This window comes from Medicago truncatula, chromosome 8 (assembly GCF_003473485.1).
Source record: "Medicago truncatula cultivar Jemalong A17 chromosome 8, MtrunA17r5.0-ANR, whole genome shotgun sequence".
Lineage (NCBI taxonomy): Eukaryota > Viridiplantae > Streptophyta > Magnoliopsida > Fabales > Fabaceae > Medicago > Medicago truncatula.
Genome location: NC_053049.1, coordinates 6045114 through 6061785, shown reverse-complemented (window position 1 = coordinate 6061785; position 16672 = coordinate 6045114). Strand labels below are relative to the sequence as shown.

The 16672-nt window shown below is 32.1% G+C and overlaps 3 protein-coding genes across 3 annotated transcripts; 1 reads left to right on the top strand and 2 right to left on the bottom strand.

Annotated features, from left to right (window-relative positions):
• The first annotated feature begins 763 nt into the window (after positions 1-763).
• Positions 764-2852, top strand: LOC112417288 (uncharacterized). The gene is made up of 4 exons (XM_024772816.2): positions 764-1820; positions 1995-2074; positions 2177-2238; positions 2433-2852. Exons 1-2 carry the CDS (start codon positions 824-826, stop codon positions 2033-2035), a joined length of 1038 nt encoding a protein of 345 aa, XP_024628584.2. The 5' UTR covers positions 764-823; the 3' UTR covers positions 2036-2074; positions 2177-2238; positions 2433-2852.
• Positions 2853-3685: 833 nt separating this feature from the next.
• On the bottom strand, positions 3686-7080 carry LOC25500499 (coatomer subunit zeta-3). Its single transcript, XM_013588926.3, has 6 exons — positions 6949-7080; positions 5514-5673; positions 4470-4617; positions 4308-4385; positions 4145-4229; positions 3686-4020 (listed from the first exon to the last, which is right to left on the bottom strand). The coding sequence occupies exons 1-6, from the start codon at positions 6958-6960 to the stop codon at positions 3961-3963; spliced, it is 543 nt and encodes a 180-aa protein (XP_013444380.1). The 5' UTR covers positions 6961-7080; the 3' UTR covers positions 3686-3960.
• A 7693-nt stretch (positions 7081-14773) lies between these two features.
• On the bottom strand, positions 14774-16360 carry LOC11431129 (EPIDERMAL PATTERNING FACTOR-like protein 6). The gene is made up of 3 exons (XM_003627075.4): positions 15368-16360; positions 15231-15283; positions 14774-15152 (listed from the first exon to the last, which is right to left on the bottom strand). The coding sequence occupies exons 1-3, from the start codon at positions 15468-15470 to the stop codon at positions 14919-14921; spliced, it is 390 nt and encodes a 129-aa protein (XP_003627123.2). The 5' UTR covers positions 15471-16360; the 3' UTR covers positions 14774-14918.
• Positions 16361-16672: the final 312 nt, after the last annotated feature.

The window sequence follows — 16672 nt, the reverse complement described above, 5'->3', positions numbered from 1 at the left end:
ATGTTTGATGGTCTAGGCTATTGCACTAGAATTGAACGTGGTGTGATGAGAATTTCTCATGGTGCATTGGTTATGGCTAAAGGATCTAAAATACAAGGTTTGTATATTTTAGAAGGTTCTACCGTAATAGCAAATGCATCGGTTGCTAGTGTTGACACTCCGGACATAACTAAACTTTGGCATTTGAGGTTAGGTCATGTCAGTGAGAGGGGTTTGGTGGAGCTAGCTAAACAAGGTTTTCTAGGGAATGAAAAATTGAACAAGCTAGATTTCTGTGATAACTGCACATTAGGCAAACAACACAAGGTGAAGTTTGGAGTGGGGGTGCATAAATCTAGTAGGCCTTTTGAGTATGTTCATTCGGATCTTTGGGGTCCAGCATCGACGAAGACTCATGGGGGAGGTTCATATTTCATGTCTATCATTGATGATTATTCTAGAAGAGTATGGGTTTACATCCTGAAGAAGAAAAGTGATGCTATATTTTGATCCCCTAACTAAAATAATTCGATTTTGACCCCCTATGTTTTGCCCCTTTTCACTTTTGGCGCCCTAGGTCAATTTTGACCAAGTCGATGCTGACGTGGCGCCACATGTGTAATTTTTTATTTTTATTTTTTTAATTAAAATATTTTTAAAAAAAGTATTTTTTTTATTTTTTAATTAAAAAATAACAAAAAAGTATTTTTTTAATTATTAAAAAAAACTACACACGTGGCGCCACGTCAGTATTGACTTGGTCAAAATTGGCATAGGGGGCCAAAAGTGCAAAGGGAGCAAAACATAGGGGGCCAAAATCGAATTATTTTAATTATGGGTCAAGATGTTGCCTACAAGCTTTAAGAATCTTTCAAGACTACGTATTCTGTACTTAGACAATTGCAAGAAGCTTGGTTGTCTTTCGGAGGTTCCTCCACACATCGAAGAGCTTCATGTCAATAACTGCATCTCATTGGTGAAGGTTTCGAGTTTGAAGGCTCTTTCACATAGTATGAAGGGATGGAAGAAGGAAATTTCATTCAAGAATACCATAAAATTGGATGCACCTTCACTCAACCGTATTACAGAAGATGTCATATTAACAATGAAGAGTGCCGCATTTCATAATACTATAATTGTTTATGATTTGCACGGATGGAGTTATAACGGTGTTCATTTTTGGTTACCGGGATGCACAGTTCCAAGTCAGTTCAAATTCCGAGCAATAGGTTCCTCTTCCTCCATTACTATTAAAATTCCTCCACTTTCCAAAGATGTTGGATTCATTTATTCTGTTGTTGTTTCTCCATCCTTTCAAATGGAGGAGCATGGTAATAATCTAGAAATCAGATTCAAGTACTATTCGGAAAGTGGCGACTTGAATTTTATAAATAGTCATTCTATTAAAGATGTGAGCCTGGATCATGTTTTCATGTGCTATAATGAACCACATTTCATTGGAAATGCATTTGAATTCTCTGTTACAAATTTAAGTGGGGATCTTAATGGCTCTTATATTTTGAAAGAGTGTGGGATCTATCCAATTTATTACTCAGAATTTCCAAGGCTTGCAGCCACCATGAATTTGGACAGGGACGTAGAAAAGAAAATTGAATCGAGGTGTTCATGGTGGTTCCGATCAGATTTGAATGAATCAATGCAATTTGAGTCTGATTCAATTGAAAGATATGTTGATGATGACGATGAGAGGAAATTGGGCAATGAGATTGATGATTCAATTGAAAGATGTGATGAGAATGTAAGCGCTTGCATACAGAAGAGCCAACAAGATTCAGACTCCAACGAAAAAAGAAGTTGTTCATCATATGAGTGCTTAATGGGTATGAAAACTTTTTACCCTCTTTCACAAATCAGACACGTTATTATGTTCTAGTAATCTAGTCCTTTCCTTAATGTCATAAAATTGTCCAGAGACTTCCTTAAAATAGAAAACAAATAACATAGTATATATTTTTAAAACTGTTGTTTTCTGGATCAATGTTTACTATAAGCAGGTCCATTGATCTATTTATGGAGATTAATCCGCCGCACATAGGAGCGTGTCAAGACCTACTACGAAATCCAAAAGATTCTGGTATGTTTCTTTTCTTCCAATTGTGTATTATTAACTCACATGAATATTATATGTTTAGTTTTTATTCGATTGAGTTAATGAAATGCATATCTTGACTTGCAGAGAGACCAATTCAAGACAACATACTTCGTCTTGTGATGGTGTCAATGACAAGATTATAATAGGTTCATTTTTAACCTTCATCCTTCTATTTAATTACAATAACTATTTTCTCTCCCTTTAAAATTATTCTCAATGTTATTCTTTCGAATGACCAAGCAACATTAAATGCAAGCATTTTGAAATCACAAAAAAAAAAAAAATCATTTTGCATTTTTTCTTTTGTGATTTCTGTTGAAAGTCTATATGTTTCTTTCAGGATGATTTTTCAGTTGTGGCCAGTTTGATACATTCAAGAGAAATAAACTCTGATCAGTTCTAGTTAGTCTCTGCTTGCCAATAGTTCTCTCCATGGTTCTAAATTGCAGTTGCTTAAGCTGCAAGTCTTTATATTGTGGCAAAATCTGCGCAACTGTGGCCATACGTTGGGGAAATCTCTTAAAATTTTACAGGATGAAGGAAGTATATAGCAGATTAAGATAATTGTTTTGTGTCAACAATACAATTGATGATCTGGCTCACCTATTTGTCAGCAGATTGAGTTGGATTGTTCATTTATAGCTGATAAACATTATTTTTGTGTTTCTATTTGATCACTGTAATCATGCCATTTGAGGAATTTCAATTTTAAAATATTACTATACTATTTTTCTTTGTGTATGTATGGTTTACCATGTTTCTTTTGGTTCTAGCGGCTTTGTAAATTGTAGTTGTTTTCCTTTTCAAAACTACGGTCTATATGTCTTCGTGAACTTAGCTCAGTTGATATGGACAATGCATAATATATGTAAGGTCTGGAGTTCAAACTCCGGCCACCACAAAAAATTAAAAAAAAAAAACTACAGTTTATATGATTTTAGTATTTATGTAAGCGTTGTCGCCTTGACGTTTTTATGATGTAGTATATTTTATGTTTCACAATGAATATTTGAAAGATTATATTTGTAGAGAATAATAAATTAATGGTTATGATCAATATATTTTTTATTTTAAAAATATTATAACATAGATTGAGTTCATATAGACTCTGAAAAACCCTTCAAAATCGTACCGTACATTCTCCAAAATTAGAAGATTTTGTATTATTATGAAGAAAAAATAAACCCCCCAAAACACACTCCACTCAAAGTCATCTATTTCTTGCTCCTCTTTTTTTTAAAGTCCTCACTTCACTTCCCCTCCAAACTTGCAAACAAAGCCTTGGCGTTTTACTACGATTTTTTATTAAACAAAATTATCTTGATTATCAATCAAAGAACAAGAGAAAATCATTAATGTGTATGTTTAAGATCGATCAAAAAACGAAAGAAAATCCTTAATGTGTATGTATGTGCACGACAGTGTTACAAGGTTATACCAGTTTACAATTAGAACTTAAACCACTTGTTCAGTTGTTTCATGTAAACTATGCTTATCAACAGACTTCGTTAGTATATGATATATGATGTGGAACCAAATCTTCACAGTATCTTGGATATCCAAACATCTAGGTTGCTTTTTATCCAACGATTGTTTACCTAAAATTATTAAGTTCTTTCATACATTGGAAAATAATATCGGGTACAGGAGAAGATCATTGAAAAAAAAAAAATAGTACAACTACCCAGTAACTTGAATTCAGAAAAGCAATTCCAGATCTTAGCAGAAGACTGGATTTAGTAGTATATTGTACTTGCTTTTGTCAAAAAAATACAGATTCAAATGGAGGGATAGTATAAAACAACTCTCATAAACAGAAAAACTTCTAAAATATAAGGATCACACTTAAGTACATCGCCATGAGTGCATCATGTTAAAAGAGTTCTTGTGAAAGTGTCTCTGGCTGTAGCCCATGCCTGAGTTAGTGTCTGCAATATCCAAAAGTCAATGTCAGATTGAAGGTGAGGTATGTCATTGTAAATTTGTGTTGCAAAATCCATAGAAGGCATACATTACTGATAGAAACTAAACTGATAGTTATGTAAACATTACCTGCTCTGATAAGGGAGCATCAGCATCCATGTTGTGGGAGGTAACTTTTTCGGCGATAAGAGGTCCATTTGTTTCGAGTATAATCCTTCAAGAAAAAAATGAGGTGTTAAAAGAATAGACTTTCGTGGAAAAGATAATTTGTGGCTAATAAATGTATACATACCCTCCATCAACAATCTCATCAAGGCATAAAAGAATGAGATCCAAGTTCTCAAGTGCCTCACTTTTGTCAACATTGCTCCTGTAAATGGAACACAAATATGAGCAATACCCATCTGATTTTAATTAGGAAAACAAATAACAGAATACAACCATAAATAAATACCTCAGCAAAAGGGTGACTGCATCAAAGAAACCTTGAAGAACAGATGACAAAATGAGCTCATTTTCATCATCACCACCAGTGACAAAGAAATGCAAGTCTTGCACAAATTTGTAAACAACGATATTGTTCTCAAGCAGTGTTATCTCAGCTGCGATGATAATTAACATTACATCAGTCTTAAAAGAAACGATAAACATGAGTTCTCACAGAAGTTTTTCTACAATAAAACAACAGATACCAATGGTATTGAAGAGTGTTTTTTTATTGCATTTTGATTTCCCAAATGGGAAACAAATAAAAGAGCAAATATGCCAGGGGTCTTGGGAAAGTTCATGTTCCATTCACATGTTAAAATTCAGTAGAATAGATACTGCTACCACTACTGGCAAATGCCTTGTGAACTTTTCAATCAGTTAATAAATATAAATCACAAAGGGCACAGAATGAAATACCGGTAGAGTGCTGACTTGGATGAAATTTTTTGATACATTCAATTAAAGGAATTTTCTGTAACAATTTTCTTTCAACTAATACACTTGAAAATATGTTTGATTAAGCCATCAAAATTAAAGGGGGTGTCAAAAAGGAATGCAAGCTGTAGTAAATAATGATTGAGTCTATTTATTAAATTGTGATGCAGCAAATAGGGATGCAGGCTCATGAGAATGTTTCAAAATATAACTCAACTGTTTACATATATGCAGGACACCAACAGATTTGAGTGAGATAAACACAAAATCTATTTTGTCCAAGATATAAAGTAGTCATGAAGATCCAACATTTTATCATTTAGCTCAAGGTAAAGAATTTGACGAAGAAGTGAAAGTAAATAGAACTATTGGCATGAACATCAATAAGTAAAAGGATTTTAAAGATCAAACCAAACTGCATAATATAATAATAACCTACAAACAAAGCTGCATATCTGTTACATCAAGAATCATGTTAGATTGATATATGCACCACTGGCCACTACAATAGCACACAATACAAAATTAATAGACTTCATATCATGATGAGTATTTCTCAAAATTTGCTGCTTACCTTCTGTCCGCGCATTTGTCTTAACAGTCTTAGTGAACACAAACTTCTCAAAAGCTAACTTTGAACTGTTTGTCGGCCAGTCATCTGAGTAATACTTGACTGCCACACGCTTCCCTTCAGAGTCTAAAAGAAGAATGTTTTTTATTGAAGGACACAAGCCCTACAGATGTAACAATATGGAAACATGTCAAAAAAGAAGCACTGTAATTTTCATATATGCTGGAAACTCACTCCTCCGTGGTTTCTAATTTGCAAACTGATAATCATCAAAACAAAATGCAAGCAAAATGGGTGCAGAACAAGTTGTTCAATTTCACACACCATTCATAAAAGAGCAATTTTTAATAATCAACACTTTTCTCTTATTAGTTCTCAATTCCTGGCAAAGAAGTACTTGCAAGGACAAGGACACCAGATATGACACTGACAAATCGAAACCGATAATAATTTGAAAATATAACAACTGAATGTAATCACATGGACGACCCATGTCAGTGTCAAACACAAACACATGCCGGACACCAGATATGTCTTTGATTAGAAGTGTCGGTGTGACAGAGATTCCAGGTAGTGGTCTCAGCAGTAACTGCAGATCATAGCATTTGTAGTGCTGTCAATTGCATATAATAGCAAATTTGTTCAAATTTTGCTATGCTACAATGCTATAACGCCGATATAGCTGCTATTTGACAACACTCTAACCTAAATAGCATATCACGGAACAAATGCGGTTTGTTCAAATGTGCCAGTGCTGTAGCACCGTTATTTAACAACACTGGTCTTGGCATTCGACATTCAATATTAAACACATATCCTCAACATAGGAACCACAGCAAAGTTCATCCTATTATCCCTAGTCATCAGATTTTAGTTTCGTAGACAAAAATATCCTAACCTTTTCCTTAACATCAATTATAACAAATTCTTAGAAAAATTTGCTATAACCAAAGCATAACAAACAATCACTACAGGGATAAATGTTTTAAACGGATCTGAATTGAAACAAACAAAAAGATCTCAAATTTAAACATTCAAAGTTAAATCACTCCAAAAGCCCAAATCACTAAACGATCCAACCAACAACCACAAAACAGAAACTTTTTGAAACCCAATTCCTAAAATATGAATCATATGGTTATTGATCCATCAGAACAGAAAATAACATAAAAAATTCACCCATAGTTTTGACGTAAAACAATAAGCTTTGCCAGTGAATGATCCAAGAAAGAAACGAAAAACAGAAACTTTTTTGAAACCCAGTTCCCAATTTGATTAGAATAAGCTGAAATAAGATCCATCACAACAGAAAGAAGAAAAAAAAAAACATCAAAAAACTTCAACAATTTAATAGTTTTTGAATAAATCTATATGATTATTAGATATAGCATTGTGATTGAAGTGCAAAGAATGAAATAGAAAAGATAGAGAAGCTTACGTTGGATGCCATGTCTGAGGAGAAGAGGGATGCGATGAAGTGTGAATTTGGTGTTTGGAGTTTGGAGATCTGTGCTGCGATATATGAATTTCAGGAGAAGGATTTGCGACCGCCACTTTAATATATCAGGGCCTAATTTATTTATTTATTTTTTTAGAATAAATTTTATAAAAAAAAAACTAAATTAATTTTTTTTTTTCCTTCAAAAAAATGAATTGATGTTTGATAAAAATATTGTATAACTGATATATCTGACTTGTATTGTATATAGATCATATATATTAATTATTTAATGAGTTTAAAAAGTTTTTTTTTATAAATTTGATTTAAGAGTGTATATATAAAGGTTGGGTACTTGGACATCCGTTCTATTTATGTCAAGTAATGTGATTGTTAGAAATTCGTTTTTTTTTTTAGTGAATAGATGGAGAATTTGGAGTTCGAACTTGATATTTCATAAATAATGGAATGTCTCTATCAACTGAATTAAGTTTACGAAGACGTCATTTTCTATTGTTCTTTAAGAATTTAAAGGACTAACTTGAATAATAATAGTTTTAAAAGAGTTTAATATATTATATACTTATATAATTCAAAGATCATAGTGAAGAGAAAATGATAGTTTGGATTTTTTATTTTTTTTTATGTCAACCCTCTCATATATAAAAATGGCTTGGTTAACTTAGAGTTTGGTCAAAATGTAAATAAAATTTAATAAATATTTCATTCAAGAATTAAACTCAGATTCTCCAAAAGATTTATCTTAGGAGAAACTCGTTGATCACTTAACTCAATTATAAAGTTATAATTTTTTTTTGCAAAGACTAATAACTAGGAAAAATATTTATTTTAGCAAAAATTATTATTTATTATGTTTAATGATTCTTTTAAAAAAATTGAGCTAAAAATGTCAGCTAATTAAAAAATGTTAAATCAGTGTGCCATGTCATTTATTATGTAGAGTCAATACACCATGCTATCTTATTTGTTTAGTCAGATGAGCTTAAGGTCTAAAACTATTTGGGAGGACTATAAAAAAACTCAATTCCAAATAACTAAGAGTAGGGTAGAGTAACGATCGGGTTCGGGCGGGTTCGGGCCTGAACTCGGCAATATGTATGAAATCGAGCATCCAATTTAGAGATCCATTTCCGCCCACAAATTAATACGGTTTGGTCGGGTGGGTTGATTCGGTTATTTCTTCAATATTTTTTTATTCATCTCAAAGTATCTTTGCAATCATTAAACTATCATAGATCAAAGTATCATAGCAATCATTAAAATATCACGGTATAAAAAATTTAACAAGAAAAGGTCAGGGATCTGTTATCATTATTTTTCTTGTTCTCAATATCACGTGTTCATAATTAAAATATTGCACCTTGGACTTGCACAGATTTGGATCTGAGTAAATCATGGCTAAATTTAAAGAAAAGTTTGCATGTTTAAGTAGATCTACATAGTAAATCAACAAAATATGCTTGCATGTGGAGTAAGTTTTGTTATGGGTTGTGTTGCGTCATTTTTCGGAGATCAAGGCTATTTGATTAGCTTTTGACTCACTTTATTATTTCACGACTGAATATTTAATTTTATTATAAAAAGGGGAAAAAAGTTCAAACTACCCCATTTTGAAAAGATTTAGGGTTCGGGAGTTAGTTACATAAAGGGAAGGTGTTAGCACCATTTATGTCCGTAGTACTCTACGGGAACCTCTTGATTTTATTTAATTTAATGTGCTATAACTTGCTTGCTTATTTTTTATTTAATTTAATATGTTATAACTTGCTTGCTTATTTTGAAAATAAGAACTAAAGTGGAAAAAATAAAGACCTAAATATCTACATTTTTTATTGTTTGGAAAGACGAGTGTCCTCTGCCTACGTACCCGTGAGGGATCAAAACCTCGTAGTTCGGGATAAAAATTGACGTTTGATCGGTTGTGTGTTTTTTATTAGTTTTGAAAAAGGTTTTAAAAATAAAAGTCAAGTGGCAAATAAGAATTTGTTTGTGTTTTTTAATTTAAATGAAAATAGACTCAAAGTAAAATTAAATTGATTAATGTTTGATTTAAGAAAATAAAATAAAAAAAGACGGTCACTTGATTTGGATCAAGGTTTATTTATGAAAATATTTTCTGTGATTTTTTGAACTATTTGCATATTTTTGTTGTTTTTTTTTTTTTAATAATAGTTGAAACCAAATTAAAACTAACGGAGCGAGAAAATAAAACGTAGTAACCTAAGCAGAAAAATAAAGCATACACCCACACACATGCACCTAAGTTATTACAAAAAAAACTTATTATACATGCTAAGGTCTGCGAGAGAAAGTAAATGACGGAAATAAAATAATTTACATTTCAAACCTAATTTACATTCTAATACCCTTGCTATATAAAACAAAATAAATGGCTTAAAAAAATAATAAATAATATATCTGAACCTAAAATATGCATGAGGAAATATAAAATAATTACAATGCTAAAAGATAAAATAAAATGTATGCAAGACTTGAAAGAAATAAATAAAAAAGGTTCAATCACAAGGTGGGAGGTGTAGCAGTAAACAGGGGGTGCAGGAATTAAAAAGGGAACCGGGCTCAGAGGCGCGCGTTGGGCCTCACGGGTTGTGGAATTGGGCTTAAACCGGTTCGGTTCAAGCCTGGTTCGGTTCAGGAGAACCGAACCGGTTCAGGGTACTATATATATGTGGTGTGCCGGTTTTTTACTAATTTTTACAAACAATTCTCTTTCTTATCCCCCAAAATTCTCTCTTCTCTCTCATGTTTCTTCATCTTCTCCGATGAGAGAAAGAAGAACACCGGCGGCGGTTTCGAATCTCTGCTCCTCTTGGTGATGTGCAATTTCTGGCTTCTCCTCTCCTTTTCTGTGTGCCTCTGTTCCGTGCGTTTCCTATGTGTTGTTCTTGTGTTGTGCAGGTCTCTATTTATAGTGCTGCTTGGGACCTAGGGTTTGTTGAGATGATGCAGAAATTGTGCTTGGATTGGGATCCGGGAGAAACAGAACACGTAGTGTTCTTTGATTGGAAATCAAGCGCGTGCCAGGCTGGGCTGGATTTTTGGATCGGGACCGCTTTTGGACTTATCACTTAATTAAAAAAAATGAAAAAGATAGACACGTATATATATTTTTGGGTTTTATCTCCTAATTAAATAATAAAAGAAAAGAAAAGAAAACTTGGATTTATTTAAAACGGGAATAAAAAGAAATTAAGTCTAAATTAAAACTAAGTTAAACTAATTAATTTATAACAAAAACAAAAAAAGAATTAAAAGATGGAAATAATTGATTAAAGACTAAGAGGAGAGGACCTGATTCGGAACCAAAATGAGGTATTTTAAAATACCTCCCTGCCGAATTTCATTGAAAAATCAGGGACTGATCAGGGTCAAATGACATGCGTCAGTGGGACCTTAGGTCAAAAATTGGGGTAAGACAGGTTGGTCGGGTTCGATTTACACGGTTTTGGATTTGTAAAAACGGGGCCAACCGTCTAAACCTACACAAACCCTATTTTTTAGTCTTTCTTCACCCCGATACCCGTTTTAACCCGCACGGTGGATCCGCGGGTGACTCGGATATATCGGGACTTTGCGCTCACCCTAACTAAGAGAGTTCATCATCTACCTCATCAAAAATCTGTTAGAAAAAATCCAAAGGGATTAAACCTGACAAGAGAAAATGTATCCAGAGCAAACAACAACAAAAACAAAAAGGAAAAAGATAACTCTTGACAAAGAGCAACATCAACAAAATATGAATTCAATACATCCTAGCATTTAAAAAATCTAAAATGCAAAGTAGAATTCAGCCAAAATGTCCAATTCTGCTTAAGACCAAAATAATATATTTTGTCTCCACACCGGTTTCCTTCTCTTAAAATTTAAGAAATATAGAACTTCATTTATTTATTTTTGTTAACATTGTACTATTTGACCATTTATTTCTTAGGTGCCAAGAAATTTTGAAAGCCAGAGTAACAGGATGAGAGTCGGTCTCTAACCAAAGTCTACTCAAAGTCATTGTTTAAGCTATCTCAATAGCATTCATCAGTTCATAGAGCCTTGTTTGATATTGATCCATTTATCATGCTAAAAATTTGATGTACTCACCATTGTCAATACTCAATAGATCATTACTTTTTCTACCATATAAGTTTTTTGCGCGTCCTATTTGAATTTTAAAAGCCAAAATATTTCAACGTGTTTTTGGAAGTTTTATGAAATTTTTATGCAGTTCAGATTCTAAAATTTCAACTGCATAGGGCACGCGAGAACCTCATAACGTGAGAAAAGAAACGGTCTTGTCAATAAAGTCACTGCCCATGTTCCTTGACAATGGAGAACTTGAGTTTCAAACAAGTCCAAATAGAAGGAAAAATATGATAGGAAATATGTCCATTTGATCTCAACACTCTAGCTCTTAGAAGAAAGCTTAAGGGTGGCATCCTCATTGATGTCGTTTATAGATCTCAATTCTCAATCCAATGTCAAACTACATCATCTTTATTTGATCACAGTCACCAGATCACGTAAAGTTTATATAATCCATCTGCCAATGGTGTTGATAAGAGATTAATTAGGCCATGAATAAATAAGAAAACTATAGATCACACTTTTAGGAACTTGAACTCTTCCCGCAATAGATAGTAAAGAACCCTACCCGTAAAAAAGTATGTGGATTATGATATATATACAAAAAAATTGATTTTGCTCTTCTATTCTGATGTGTGTAATATTCAATTATAAAACTTAATTGTTAAAATTATGAGGTATGTGCATAATTAAGTATGAATGTGTTTAAATATTAATCATTACTTTTTTATTCATATTAATCATTAATTAAATCTCAAAAGTTTATATATGTCGATTTCGAATTGAAAGTCTTGGGTATGAAGAAGAAAAAAAAAGAATTGAAATTGAAAGTCTCTTAAATATTGACGCATATATGCGTGTTTAAGTGTCTTTGATTGTGAGCTGCATCGATACGAGATACGATACGGATACAAGATGCGTGTTTAAGTGTTTAAGTGTTTTTTTCATATTAATCATTAATCATTACTTTGATTGAAAGTCTTCAATATTGAAGTCTGGATACGAGATACGATACGGATACGATACTGCACCGATACGTCGATACAGAAAAATTTCAAAAATCAAGATACGATACAGCTGGGATACGTTAATAAAAAAAATTATATAATTAAATGCAAATATATTAACAAACACAAGAAACTAGACTCGCAGCACATTAACATAAATATAAATAATATTGACGATTAAGAGAGTGGTGATTAGTCAATTACATACGCAAAATATACAAAAAAGAGCACGAGCAGTGTTATACATCAATGCTATACTATATCCAAAAGGAACATTGTTAGTGCTATACTATATCGATCCAAAAAAGAAGCACTATATCCAAAGTGGAAGGCGACCATCTTGGAAGAAAAAGTTGAAACCCTAATTTTTTAAAAAGGGGAAGATGAAATTGTTTCTATGGTATGGTGTGGGTCGTACTGACACCAAATAAAGATAAAGGAAATGAATATATATCATGGTAATATAATGTTTTTATTCTTATTTTTTTTCTTATTTTTTACAAAAAAAAAAAAACACAGAAATCAAAATAATATAAAAAACACAAGTATCTGTGCGTATCGGAAAATTATTTTCTTAAAAAATAAAATTTAATATTTGGATACTCTCCCGATATGTATCGGAAAGTATCGGGCAGATATCGGTGCAGGATACGCAGGGGATACGGTACGTCATCCATTTTGAAGTATCGGGGCTTCACAGATTGTAAGATATGTTGGTAGTTGTTAAAAGAATCTCACATCGGATAAAAGATTGTCTGAACATGTATTTATAAGTGGGGGTAATATTCACCTCACAAACCAGTTGTTTAAGGATGCGTTGGATCCCAAATTTCAATATAGTATCAGAGCTTCCGTTAAGATTCATTGGGACACCTACTATCATGTTTTCGTTATCGGATCGAGCAATTATAACCTCACATTTTGATTTTGTAAGGATGTGTTAAGGCCACAAATGCTATCTGAGCAATAAAAAAACCAACTCAAGTGAGTGGTATCCCTAAAAAATAAAAAAAAATATCAAGTGGATGGTAGGATATATTTCATTCGGTTTAAACAAATGTTTTTGGTTAGAACTGAGCTCTGAAAATACAATAATATTAAATCAAAGCTTTTAACTTTTGAGAGAGTTTTTTCATCTACGGTCATACTCGATTTGAGTGATTAATCTCTCCTGTTACACATAGAGATATCCGGTAAAAAATATTATGTGTGTGTCTTTATGTGTATTTTTTTTTGTAAGAAGTCAAACTTAACATTAAAGAGAATCGAAACTTTAAAGAGAAAACTAAAAGGACCAATCCAAGTGTGTATATAATTATTTATAATCATATTTTTGGCAAGTAGCACAATTAATTACTGCTCGATGTAGCATCACACCTCAATACAGGTTTGCTAAGTAGCAGTTTCAGTTCTGAGCTGATGAACACAGGTTTAATAGCAATGGTTTTGGACTCTTGGCTATAAACTTTGAGATAATACCAGGATCATGTTTTGTTTTGTATCCTTAGTAGCTTCGAATCGAGGCACTAAGCTATCATAGACTTTGCCTCTACCCAAATGGTGTCTATGTAAGAGAACAAAAACAGAACAGATTTTAACGAATGTGTAAAAGTGAATATTAACCTATGCCTAATGTTGCCCAAAATGGTGAAATTAAAGATGGTTCTTTCATTGGAGACTGTGCCATTATGTATGATCTGGATTTTGATTTGTATTTGTTTTAGTTTTTCTAGGCTAAAATGTTTTCTAATTTTGGAAATATTTGACTAGGTTAAATTCTCAAATAACTTGAAGTGGATATACAATCTAACTCTAAACCAAGAGAATGTAAATTTGAATTTTAGGAGTTCTTTTGATTCAAAGGTTAGTAAAACTTAATGGGTTGTTTCATTTTAGTGCACCTATACAATTAAACTAAATATTAATTTTATTAACCACACTTGAATTTAATCACTATATTTTTGGAGGGACTAAAATTGATTTTAGAGGTGTAAAATTGATTATGATATATTTCGTTATTGTTGAGTAGAATTGATTCTAACTTTATAATTGATTCTACTTGTAGTTAAAGTATGTAGCTTTTGATTCTAGAATTGATTTTCATATACAAATTTACAGTTTAACTCATTTTTACATGGATGTACTCAAACACAAATAATTTTTAATGAGAATCACTTTTAACCAAAATCTATTATGTAATATCAATTTTATCAAAATCAATTATCTATACCACACAACAAAACACACGGTTAGTTCTTAACTAGTCTTTGTTCTGAAGGCGATAAACTTTTTCATTTTATAGTATTTACGTCATTCATACTTATTTAAATTTTAGTTATGTTGTATATTTTTAAATTTAAATTTGAAAAATAAAATGTATTAGTAAAGACAAATTTGAATTAACACCTGCAATTCCCTTTATATTATGAATGATGATATCGATTAATTAGGCTTAATTTTGCATCCAAACTTAAAACATACAATAAATCATTTCAATTCACCATCAAAATAAATTTTACATAATCTTCAAAATCAAATTTATACATGCACATAAACTCACACAAACTGAACATTGCAAAGTTTGGAACGACATATATACAACTCCTCACCCCAAGAAAATTTTCCTCCCCAAAGAGATTATTGCTCCTTGTTAGAAATAGATGATTTGTTTTGAGCACATTGTTTAGAAATAATAATAATGATAATAATAAAATCATAAATTACCAAAACTCTTTTGAATATGAGGATTGTACAAACTACATAAGAACTAGAGAATGAGATAAAAGATCATCATTCTGAGTCATAATACAATGTAGTAGATAATTAAAATGGAAAATAATACAATATTCAAGGACTATAGAATGAAGGACCACACTTGCATTTCCAACTCTCAGGCTCATAATTTGCATACATAATCCCCAAATGGCTTGTTCTGCTTGGCACTTGAGTAGCTTCACATGGAAAACAATCATAGCATTTATGCTCACAGCTTGGTGGACTTGACCCTATTTTACTCACTTCTCTATCATTTTCTACCTCCCTTTTCTTTGACATACCTTCTTTTCCCATTATACCCTTTAACTGTAACACAATGAAACTATAAGACAACAAAGCAAACAATGGAATAAACTCATGCACATTACTATAAATTTTTATAACCTTTTTTGATTCAATGGTATAAGGTGGTGATGATTTTGAAGCATTTTCTTGAGCTGCAAAAATAATGAATGGTTGAGAAGAGTTAACAGAATGTGTCACTGAAAATTAGTAAGTTGAAAACTTGAAAATGGACTAACCTGAATGTGAAATACCATGAGTTGAAAGAAAAGGCCTCTTTGCTACACAAACCAAACTCACTATTTGAAGAGTTAGCAGAAAAAAGAATAATCTTCCCTTCATTTTTTTTTTCTTCAAATGATGAATGTGATGATGTGAGAGAGGTTATAGAATTATTTGAATAACTTATAACTAGAATAAATGGTTAAGCAATATGATTGATGCTATATATATATATAAATAAGAAGGACCAAATGAGTTTTGAAGCTGCAAATCCCAAAAAGCAGGCCAGGACCCCCAAACATTCCAAGGCTACTGTTTAAAAGCTTTGTTTTGGCCGAGAGATTTTGATTCACAAGCAAATGATTTTTTTGGTTTCTTGTCAAATAGTTAAAAACCTCAGCAAATTTTTTCACCCCTCATTTGACAACTCAATAGCTACTACAAAAGTCTAGTCTTTTTTCCACTGTCTTTATGCCTCTAAGGCTCTACTAACCTTGGGAGTGACATTGTGTGCAGTGTGACCGCGTGCAATTAGACACATATGTATCATCTGATCAAGATCGAACAATTAATTTTGAAAGTTAATTTTGCTTGAAATCTAGATCATCCGATCAAAACATCGAACAGTCCAAATATCAATGCTATTTATCAAGTTTAAAATCTGGATCGTTGATTTTGATCGGACAGTTCATATGTTCGGAATTGTGACAGCACACAATCCAAATCCTTAATCTTGGATAACTTAACTTTCAATACAAGCCAAAATTAGCTTTCTCTTTCAAATCAATCCAAAGTAGTAGTACTATATATGGTGGTCCATAAAATCAGAATAACAGCACCCCTTTTGAGTCTGATATGTCAGAACAGCCTGCAAAATCTCCATAATTATCTGATATTTCAGATTTTTTTCTTTTTTTTAAATAAAATAAAATAAAATCTTTGATGCACCTTTCCTTTTTTCTGATGCTTCATTACCATATAGAGAAGAAAGAAATTCAAGGACAGAGAGCCAGTCATATGAAGTAGAAAAATCATCAGCCTGAGACATGCAGTTCTGTAGGTCAAAAATAAAATATTTAATGAGTTTGTTATAGAATTAAATAAGGTACTATTGTTAACTTTCTTAAGGTTGGTTTGTTAAAGAATTAAAGAATAGTATAGAAATATCTTCACTAACTTCCAATATGGACTATGCCTTTACTAGTTGGTATTAAATTTGTGTGTGTATTCTGCATTGCTGGATATTTTACCACATTTATTGAGGACCATATTCTGGTTGCATCATTTATTATGATTCATAAGCCACTGATGATGAAAGTGAA

Excerpts from the sequence above, each read along its gene's own strand:
- LOC112417288 (XM_024772816.2), top strand. The coding sequence starts at position 824 with ATGTTGCCTACAAGCTTTAAGAATCTTTCAAGACTACGTATTCTGTAC. Across the intron at positions 1,821-1,994 it reads ATCATATGAGTGCTTAATGG|GTCCATTGATCTATTTATGG; the intron begins GTATGAAAACTT and ends TACTATAAGCAG.
- LOC25500499 (XM_013588926.3), bottom strand. Across the intron at positions 4,386-4,469 it reads GCAGTCACCCTTTTGCTGAG|GAGCAATGTTGACAAAAGTG; the intron begins GTATTTATTTAT and ends TTCCATTTACAG. Across the intron at positions 4,230-4,307 it reads GATGAGATTGTTGATGGAGG|GATTATACTCGAAACAAATG; the intron begins GTATGTATACAT and ends TTTTTCTTGAAG.
- LOC11431129 (XM_003627075.4), bottom strand. The coding sequence starts at position 15,470 with ATGAAGGGAAGATTATTCTTTTTTCTGCTAACTCTTCAAATAGTGAGT. Across the intron at positions 15,284-15,367 it reads TCATGGTATTTCACATTCAG|CTCAAGAAAATGCTTCAAAA; the intron begins GTTAGTCCATTT and ends TTATTTTTGCAG. Across the intron at positions 15,153-15,230 it reads ATACCATTGAATCAAAAAAG|TTAAAGGGTATAATGGGAAA; the intron begins GTTATAAAAATT and ends ATTGTGTTACAG.